The following is an 11,044-nucleotide window of genomic DNA, read 5'->3' on the forward strand; positions in this document are numbered from 1 at the left end:
AAACAAATGAACTGACTTAGTTATCTTGGTCCAAGTATGTTAGGTCCCTATACTACTAGTGTAACCCCTATTGTTATTAGTACAACCTCCTTATTATATTGTTATTATTGTACCCCATAGAAGCCCATTATTGTTATTATTGTGCCCTTATATTATTATTGTTATGTCGACTCTGATTATATTATGACCCCTTAGACTCCTATATATAGAAGGAGGTCTTGTCATCTATATCATCCAAGAATTGTTCATTTGTGTAATGTAAAGGAAGTTTCCCCCTCGAAGAGGCTGATTTCTAAGGCGTTCATCTATCTTTTCTATCTTTTTGTCAGTTGGTTTCATAACATTTGGTATCGGAGCTTTGTATTCTAGGTTTCGCTGCTCCAAATAGGTCATCGTGGGATTTTCCCTATAACTGTTTGTCTGCGACGTTTCAAAAGCTAGAAAAAAAACCCAGTTGAGACGAAATATGGCTGAACCTTGGGTCCGAATTTAAGATCTTGTCTCGCTATATCTTCAGAGATATGATCTGAGGAAGTTAGGGTTTTTGCAAGCTCCATAATTTCATCTAAAACAGGTCATCGTGGAAGTTTCACTATAACGTGTTTGCTACGAAGTTTCAGAAGCTAAAACAAAAACCCATTTGAGAAGAAAGCGATCTGAACCTTGGGTCCGAATTTCAGATCTTGTCTCACTATATTGTCGGATATATGATCTGAGGAAGTTAGGGTTTTCGCAAACTCCCGAATTACATCTTAAACCGGTGACCTTGGGAAAATTGTCATAACTTTCTCTCTGTGCATCAAATTGAAATTTCGTAACAAGTTACAGAAAGAGGAAAAACTATAGTTTTCTTTTATATTTTTTAGATCCGAAGGTCAAAACAGTGACACGTGGCACTTCATAGAAGTTTGCTCTTCTGAAAAGGTATATAATTAGGTCATCTTGGTAGATTGTGCATAACTCTTTTTTGGAGAATCCAATTTCGATCGGACTGGTGGCGTTGGAAAGAGGACACAAAGGGCTACTGCTACTGCAGGGCATGATTTCTTTGGAATATCATTTACCCTTATATTCAATTTTTTGAAATCCTCGAGCTCCTAAAATCAAGAAAAGGCAATATGAGGAAGTTTGATGGCAAGGATCTGGTAAATTGGATACTACAGATGGAGCAATATTTTGATTTACATGAGGTGCAACTATTACAAAAGGTACGTATTGCGTCTTCATATTCAAAACGGATCATTTTTTATGGTATAAAGGGTTGTGTTCTCATAAAGCACTTGTCACTTGGTCAATTTTCACGGAAGAAATGATAGCACATTATGAGGATACAAAGAGTAACACCTTCTTTAGCTAATTGATACTCAAACAAAAGGGTTCAATGGCAAAGCACATTGAGGATTTCAAAAAATTGAATATAAGGGTAAATGATATTCCAAAGAAGAAAATGATTAATGTCTTCATAGGAACTTTAAAGGATAACATTCAACATGAGGTTTGTCTTTGGGAACTTGATTCATTGGAGAAGGCATTCAGGTTGGCAAGAAAAATTGAAAGCGGAATTATGGAAACAAGCAATCCTAGCACTTACAACTATAAATATGGAAGTGTTTTTCTTCTAGCCTTCCACAACCTACAAGGTTTACACGACAACAATTGGAAGAAAAAAGAGAAAAAGGGCTTTATTACATTTGTGATAGCAAATACACTAAAGGTCATAAGTGTGCTGAGAAGAAATTATTTTACATAGATTGTGAAGAGGAGGAAGAAAAGGATCAAGAAACATCAAAAGAAGAGAATATACACCAGGAACCAACCCTAGAGAAAGAAGAAATGAATCCGAACATATCTTGTAAAGCATTGGAAAGAATTACCACTCCTCAAACTCTCAAGATAGAAGGACATATCAAGAAGAAAAAGGTTCAAGAAGTGAAAGATCACAGCGAGAAAGAAGAAATGAATCCGACCATATCCTGTAATGCATTGACCGGAATTACCACTCCTCAAACTATCAAAATAGAAGGGCATATCAAGAAGAAAAAGGTAATAGTGTTGATTGATTCTGGCAGTATGCATAATTTTATTCATTGTAAGATAGCCAAGGAATTGAATTGCTTCCTATGTCCAGCACCAGAGTGTCAAGTAATGGTTGCAAGTGGAGGAACCATAAATTGCTCTGGAAAGTGCCATAATATCAAGTTATCCACGGGTGAATATGTATTGAATAGCCCAATGCTTTCCATTCCAATGGGGGGTGCTGATGTTGTAGTTTGTACTAGGAGTCCAATGGATACAATCCCTGGGTACAATAGTTTTTAATTTTCATGAAATTTTCTTTGGAAGGAAAGGAAGTTGAAGTAAGGGGTATCACAGGGAAACTAGGAAAGATAATCAACTCACAAAGCTTCTAAAGAAAGAAAAACAAGGCGTAATTGCACAATTATGTTTGCTAGATGTTCCCACATCGAAATCATCTATTTCTCCAGATCTCCAAAAAGTCTTGGACAATCATTCCAAGGTACTGGAGACTCCCAAACGCCTCCCACCTATTCGTGATCATGATCATTTTATTCATTTCATTCCATGAAGTGTCACTCCAAACATCAGGCCTTACAGATATCCCTATGCCCAAAGGAGTGAAATTGAACGTATAGTTGTAGAAATGCTAGAGGCTGGTATAATTCAACCTAATCAAAGTTCTTTCTCTGCTCCAGTAGTATTGATACACAAGAAGGATGGGTCATGGCGCATGTGTCTGGATTATAGGGAGCTCAACAAGCTCACTATTAAAGATAAATTTCCCATTCTTGTCATTGATGAATTATTGGATGAATTGCATGGATCAGTTTACTTCACCAAGTTGGATCTTCGTTCAGGATATCATCAAATCAGAATGAAGACTAAAGACATTCTAAAAATAGCGTTTATAACTCATGAGGGTCATTATGAATTTTTGGTCATGCCTTTTGGCCTTACCAATGCACCTTCTACATTTCAAGGTTTGATGAATTCCATTTTCAAACCCTTAGAAAATTTGTGCTCGTATATTTTGATGATATACTAATCTACAACAAGTCGTGGAAGGATCATGTTCAACATGTTGATAGGGTGCTCAAACTATTGGAGGAGAAACAATTATATGCAAAAAGCTCCAAATGTTTCTTTGGAGTACAAGAGGTGGAATATCTGGGTCATATTGCATCTCATGAAGGTGTTAAGGTAGACCCTAGCAAAGTTAAAGCCATTAAGGAATGGAAAATCCCCACATCCATAAAGCATCTACGAGGATTTCTCGGGTTGATAGGGAATTATCGCAAGTTTGTTAAGAATTATGGGAGAATAGTAGCACCTCTAACAACATTATTGAAGAAAGATGCATTTTCATGGACTCCAGAAGCAACAAAGGCCTTCGAACATCTTAAAGAGGCGATGTGCCAAGCACCGGTCTTAGCTACACCGAACTTCACAAAAAACTTTATTGTGGAATGTGATGCTTCAAGAAATGGAATTGGTGTTGTTTTAATGCAAGATGAAGACCCATTGCTTTCGAAAGTCGTCCAATCAAAGGAAAGTATTTACACAAAGCTATTTATGAGAAGGAGATGTTGGAAATACTACATGCACTTAAGAAATGGCGACCCTACCTAATGGGAAGACACTTCAAGGTAAAAACGGATCATGATAGTCTTAAATACTTTTTAGAACAAAGATTATCCTCCGAAGAGCAACAAAAATGGGTCACAAAGATGTTGGGTTATGACTTTGAAATCATCTACAAAAAAAGGGAAGTAAAATGTTGTGGCAGATGCACTCTCAAGAAAAGATGAGGATGTGGAAGCATTGTTTTGTGCTATATTTATTATCCAACCAGATTGGATAAACGAAGCAAGGGATGAATCGAAGAAGGACGAAGAAGTGTGGCCACTCATTCAAAAGTTACAGAAGATCCTAGTTCAAACAATATTGCCAGAACTTGATGAGGAAGGAAAAATCATATTGGAGCCTGGAGCAGTCATAGAAACAAGAACCCGACAGCTATGAAATCGATCAATTTCAGAGTATCTTATCAAGTGGAAGAACTTACCCACTGAAGATTCCACATAGGAGGACAAGAATTTTATACAGAAGCATCAAGAACTACTCAAGCGTTGAGGACAACACTTTTTGAAGGAGAGGGGCAGGTTAGGTCCCTATACTACTAGTGTAACCCCTATTGTTATTAGTACAACCCCCTTATTATATTTTTGTGCCCATGTAGTCCCCATATTGTTATTATTGTGCCTCAAGAAGCCCACTATTGTTATTATTGTGCCCTTACATTTTTATTGTTATGTCGGCTCTGATTATATTATGACCCCTTAGACTCCTATATATAAAAGGAGGTCTTGTCATTTGTATCATCCAAGAATTGTTCATTTGTGTAATGTAAAGGAGGTTTCCCCTTCGAAGAGGCTGATTTCTAAGGCGTTCATCTATCTTTTCTATCTTTTTGTGAGCTGGTTTCATAACAAAGTAATTACAATAAACCTAGGGGTTTGCAAAGTGGCTGGTTTGGATATGAAGTCTAGAGGTGATCATATATGTTTTGTTTCTTGTATAATACGTTCTCCCAAGCACCTAGTTAGTAGGACAAGGAAGATTGAATGACTCAACATATTTGCAAGAATGAGAGGTTCGTCACAAATTATCATATGCCCCAAACCATTTGTTGACATTTTGTGGAGTTGAAGGCGTTGGCAAATTCTATTTATATGACATATGTAATCTTTATCTATATTCACCTTAAATATTTAAATTTATCAGTGTTTCACCAAGGTTCAAGAATGGGGTTATTGTGGGAGATAGGAGGGAATGGTTTTTGGAATGTTTGGAGAGACCCCCAAAATTTTAGGGGATGACATAAGGGATCCCAAATATAGAAGAAGGATTAAAAATAGGTGGTTCATTACTTGGTCTAATTAGTTATAAAAATGAAAATATTGCCATGATATAGAAGACAGTCAAAATTTACATGATACACAAACATACAAGAAATGAGGAGTCAGGACAATCATATTCATCACTGATCAACTACTAATAAATTTTAAATATCTTGTTTAGTTTGCTACTTCCATGGGATACAATAGCTATTCAACATCATCTGTGTCAATGCCATTCTCACTATAATGGCATCCTCCATGGCATAGGAAGATATCTTGGCGTCCCTAATTTAAAGGGATGTCCTCGTGGCATACCCCTAGAGTTGTGGACATTGCAATATGCATCCACATTGTCTCGACTCCCCTCATCCCTAGGATGTAGAGAATGCGTCTACAACTCTAGGAAGTGTGTCCATGTGGTTATCTAGTTTCCTTATTTTTTGACATAATACATCTTATGATATACAAAAAAATAAATGGATACAAAACACAAAGTACATCTTCCAATTGCAGTTTACACTACAATGAGGTCAAACTAGGCCCTAGTAGAAATATTTTTACCATTATTAAACAAAAAAAATCCGTCAACTCTAGTTTGAGCATGTATTTTATCAAATGATAACTTTTGGGAGTAATCAATAGAACCTATCAAGCCTTACCTTCTCAGATGTACCTAGTAGGGAACGAAGATTCCATTTCCCAATGGACAAGGCACCTATAAAAAATTTTAAGTTCATCAGAGCATTTTTGCCCCTTTCTCTCTCTATCTTCTCTCTATGCAAATTTCGTGCCCCTACGGAGGAATTGTAAAAAATGACACTAGCATGATGAATTTATGTAACAGACTTAACCCTTGGGACCTAGTTAGTAAAAACGTCACTCTAGAGTGTCTTTTTTACTTAATTAATTATTCTCGTTTTTTAACGATGAATAATTAATTGAGTTTTTTTGCTCATATCCTCCAAAGCTTGGGTGCAATTACTAGCAAGGCCTTGAGCATGTCTTCTAAGTCTATGGGTAAACGTATATTACCATGCTACGCATTTCCTAGAGTCTCACAAAATTGCATTAGGTATTTTTAGGATTTTTTAATAAATAAAAATTTCCCACAAAATGAGAATTCTTAATTAAATTGTATGTAATAACTAAAAAAGTGGCACTAGGAAATGTTGCATGGCTTGTGAGTATTGAAATATCATACTCAGAGTACCAGTTATCCTAGTACCCTCTATGGGGTACAAACAATAAATATTTCCCATGAAAATTCACTTGTACTCATAAAAGTGAGAAAAAGACAAGGAAAATCAGAAATTAATAAACTGGGAGCATGTGTGGAACATGTTCTTGGGAAAATAAATGCACAAGCATTTAAGAGAGATTATTTGGCATTTAAAGGACGAGTTGTAGGCTGATTTGGAGACCAAGTAATGCCCACGGGATTGAGAGACAAGTGATTGCCCACTTGACTACCAGATTTGGGTGTTGAGTTCCTTCATTTCAGGAGGTCAAGTTTGTACATGTAGAAGGTCGTGTTACACTTAATTAGTAGATTGATATTGAGTGGGATTTAAGTCCTTCTTGTCCCCACACATGGCTATACAATGAGCACACTTGGAGATGGTGCTTCCTTCCATTGATACGTTGTGCCTTCCCTGGAAATCTGCATAGCACACTTGGCAGTCAGTTCTACTACACATCCTCATCTCTATGCTACGCTGCTACACATGTGATGATACGATGCCACTCTTGGACCAACTCATAGCCAACTTGCAGCCAGTCTTGAACACTTGTGACTTGCATCAACCTTGAGGATCTACGTTGCCTTTCTTGGCTGCCACACACAATAGTTTTGTGGACATTTCCGCAATTCAAATTGCCTTGGGATCGCCACCTCTTTGCCACTTTTGAACTCTTTTCTCATTGGGATTTCCATCCATTTTCTTATAAATGTAACCTCTCCTCTCATTGCTAAAGGGGGCTTTAAAGCTTGAGCTTGGGGATATGCTACCAATTTGTAATTGCTCTATTAGATGAATAAAAGAAGACTTTGGAGGTCAGTGGTCTATTTTTCTTGTGCGGTTTGCTTTGTTCTCAAATTGAGGTACCTTTGTTGATTTTCATGTTATTGTTTCAAGTTGGTAATCTAGGCCTTGATAGGGACATTGTTGTCCAAAGGAGGGAAGAGTAAATGCTTGCTATTCTCTTGATAAGTTGCATTCTAGATTTCATTCCTACATGCATTTCTCGGTTGAATAGCATGTTTAGTTTTATCATTATGCAATTTTCACCTATATTAATAATCCTTGTTGCAAGATCTTATGTTGTTCACAAGTTCCTCAAGCTTGGAGTTTGGGAAGTTCTTGGTTGAATCATCTACCTTCAAACATCTCTCGAAACATTAGTCCCACTTGGATCAAGGATTTTTCAGAGGACTTCAAAAGCGCTTCAAAGGACCCTTCTCTCTTCTTTCCTCACAAGATCCCTATCAAATTCTTGGTTCCTTCTTTCAAGCATTTCATAAATACATCTAGCATATAAAGGCTCTTGTTTTGCATGTTGTCCTAATAGCAGTCACATTAGTTAAGAAAAGACCGAGTTTTCTTGGTCTTTCCTTAGCTAATTAGGGTAGGAGCTTGGCTTTAATCGTAGGAATTTCACTTGGCATTTTGGGCTTAAAAATATTAATATTAACATTGTTGAGTTGTTTTAAGTTTGTTTTTGGCATTTCTCAAATATTTTGTTTGCTGGTTTTTAGCAGACCTGCACTTTTACAAGGGGAGATGTAGGCAAAATTCAACCAGAATTGAAGATCTGAAGCACCTAAAGGAGACCCACTTTGAACCCTTTGTAAAAACCACCAATTTTAAAAAATTGTAACTTCATAAAGAGCCATTATTTTCCCTTTGATTTCAAGGGATTCCATTTTCTCTTTTGATCCCTTTGATTTCAAGGGACTCATTAGAGCATTGTAACCATCTTGGGAGTTAGGGGAGTCCCCTAAGCACCCCCCCTACCCAGAGGGGAGTTTTTGTGTGGTGTCTTTTTTGGTTTGCATTTCTTTTGGGCTAAAAAATTAATCCTAGATTAGCTTAATCACACATCACAATCTAGATTAGTTTTCATTTCATTTCATTTGATAAATCTAACTTCAATCTAGAATAGATTTCCTTTTATGCTCCTAGATTAGACTAATTCTCTATTCTTGCTTTAGAATAGATTTTAATTCATGTTTTAGTATAGATTTCAAATTTTTTGCAAAGAGTAATAAACCTCCTTCAAGCCTTGATATGTTTTCATGCAAGTTGCAAGCCTAGCTTGATCCTCTTGCATGATCAAAGAAGGCTTGTTGGTTGAACTTAGACTAAATAGGGAAAACCTCTTCTATATCTTCTTATTCTAAGATTTGGGGAAACCGTTAAACATTCGACTTGTGAAGTAAGACTAAGGACTTGTTCCCTTAGTGTTGAACGATGAACCTTCTTGCGAACATGCTAACTTGTGGGCTCTCAGGGGTACTCATTGAAGCTAAGCTTCCCCCTGTAGGATCCCCTTGCAGCTTTCCTTAACTCAGTGAGGATAAGGCTGGAAGAGGCCCAAAACTTACTTAGATTTGATTTATGGCAATCACATTTCATGTTCTGCACTCACATACTAAACTAACCTAAGCCCAAGTGAAATCTAAGATTAACTAAAATGAACCAAGAGACATTTCAAAACATTTCCTTTTACAACATTATTGTACTTGGTTATTGCCTTTTATTTTCGAAGAACATTTACTTTGGGGCATTTACATTTCCAAGTATTTCTTTTGAGTACTTTACATTTGGCACTAGTCTCTACTTGCTATATCTTATGCTTTGAGAGTATTTCATTCATTGATCCTAGTTGCTATATCTCTTCTGGTGAATGATTATGGTTATTTATGCTCATTGATTTTATTTACATGCTTTGAAGTAACATGTTGTAATCTATATGTTAATGGTTGAATGTATCTTGGTAGATCTTAATTAACTCCTAGAACTTGACTTTGTTTAATTTAGCTTTATGAAGCCTAGTTTTTTGTCTCAGGGTCAACTCCGCTTGGCTGCACTAGGAGTTAGCCTAGACGGAGAAGTTGAGAATTGAGTGATAGCTACTCAACTCAAGACTTCCCTCCAAGGCCACACCAAGTGGAGTTAAAGATTTTCTCCATGTTAGCTTAGGTGTGGATTTAGGGGGCAACATTTTTGGTGTTGTTACCGGGGATAAATCTTTTTAGAACCAGAACATGATTTGTTTTGCAATTTTATTTTCGCTTTGTTTTTTGCATGTCTGGTTATTAGAAATCGGCTTGCGTCCAAGTGGCGACTCCACTCGCTGAAAATTTTACAAGGAATTCTACTAGAAGAAACTCAAGTAGTCTGGTTAATCCCATTCCTGAACCCGTAAGGGTTTATGGAAGGAGATTAAACAGACTCTCTTCTTGTAGACTCCTTGCAAGTATTGGATGAGAATAAATCTCTGATCTACATTTTGTTTTTGAAGCAAATAATTGTGAGGAAGTAGAAATGGATGATCTGTACAAGCCTATTGATTTTTCTAACATTGCTGGTTAAACTTTGATTGGTGTAAATCCAGGAGTGGCGGTCGGAGCAGGATGGCAAGCTTTGGTAGCATATGTAAATATAGGATGTTATTACGTTGTTGGGCTTCCACTTGGTATTCTACTGGGATACACAATGAACCTTGGAGCCAAGGTAATTGTAATGTCGAATCTTAGCTACGAGTTACAACCATTTCTAATCAATATGTTAATGTATGAGGAAATGGAAATTAGCCTTAAATGTGGTGGTTCCTTTTATTGGTGGATAGGGTATTTGGAGCGGTATGATTGGAGGAACAGTTCTGCAAACTATAATTCTGTTATTTATCACATATAGGACTGACTGGGACAAAGAGGTACTTAAATGTTGTGATTCCAAATCAACTCTTCTCTGGCATTATTTCTGGGCTTTGTAATTTATTATATTGTTTACCCTGTAGGCTTTAGAAGCTGGAGATCGGATTAAAACTTGGGGAGGTTCAGTAGATCCCATGAAAGAGGAATCAAGGAAGGTAGAGAAAGAAAGCACTTCACAATTTGCTATCATTGTGCTTTCATATGTTATACAGAGATATTTATTGAGAAGACTAATCTTGTGGCAGGACATCAAAGGAAGTGACAGAAAGAAGTTGCCTTCAAACATATGAAAATGAGGATTGCCATACTGTTATTCTAAAGTAATGCATGTACTCTATTGCATCTACATCACTAGATTCAGCTGGCAAAGGACATTTTTTAATAAAATTCAAGAAGCTGGTGAATTCATGGTGAATTCGATTATAGTGGCTTCTGCTTCAAATTATGATTGAAGAGTGAATCAGTTTGTTGAATTACCTGGAATTTTTTTCAATCCACCCCCTCATTCATTGTTCTATGGAATCAACATGTTCTCTTTTTTGCAGAGTTATGACTTTTCCAAGATGCCAGTTCACGTTATTCTATTTCCCCTGAAATTATATGAATTTCAGGTGATAGTGAAAAGAGATGCTATTCAAACAGCAAATTGTTCCTCGTGTCTATCTGGATTTAAATTGTAGGCCAGGACATATTCAAATGTGAAAGGCAGTTTTAATTTTCAGAATTGAATATGGTCGCCCCCTAAAATGAAAATATAAGAAATAATAATAAGTGAAACATAACTTTATAAATTGCAATAAAAACATGTATACAATCTAACTTCTTTGAACATAAAACTAGCATAATGGCTCTACTTTCATTTATCAATCATTCATTTCTTTTTTTGTGTAAATAGAACTGGTTGTTTTGCATTATGTAAAATTATTATTACTATGTGATATTTTTTGGGTAGAAAACAGCTTTATTGATATACAATGTTCGGTGTTGGAGAGCTTCTAGTATAACTCTGAAGCTTTATAGATACCAGTACTGGCCTCACCTACGATGCAACAAAGTCATACAGAACCATAAAATGCCTTTGTAACAGTCATGCAAACACATGTATATTGCTTTTGACTGTCAAGCCAGTTCAAATTCCCTTTCCTGGCCATAAATCAAACAAGTTATACCTATATAGCTGGGATAC

General features: G+C 36.5%; 1 protein-coding gene across 1 annotated transcript in view; it reads left to right on the forward strand.

The window, feature by feature from the left end:
* LOC149155842 (protein DETOXIFICATION 33-like) overlaps positions 1 to 10,587 on the forward strand; it is a 159,114-nt gene extending 148,527 nt beyond the window's left edge. The window contains exons 6-9 of the mRNA XM_089446048.1: positions 9,537 to 9,655; positions 9,771 to 9,857; positions 9,942 to 10,013; positions 10,104 to 10,587. Coding sequence (XP_089302174.1) covers positions 9,537 to 9,655; positions 9,771 to 9,857; positions 9,942 to 10,013; positions 10,104 to 10,148 — 323 coding nt within the window. The 3' untranslated portion in view covers positions 10,149 to 10,587. The remainder of the gene's footprint in view (positions 1 to 9,536; positions 9,656 to 9,770; positions 9,858 to 9,941; positions 10,014 to 10,103) is intronic.
* Positions 10,588 to 11,044: the final 457 nt, after the last annotated feature.

The sequence above is a fragment of the Pinus tabuliformis genome, chromosome 9, assembly GCF_031772625.1.
Source record: "Pinus tabuliformis cultivar Carrire ecotype Pingquan chromosome 9, CPIR1, whole genome shotgun sequence".
Classification (NCBI taxonomy): domain Eukaryota; kingdom Viridiplantae; phylum Streptophyta; class Pinopsida; order Pinales; family Pinaceae; genus Pinus; species Pinus tabuliformis.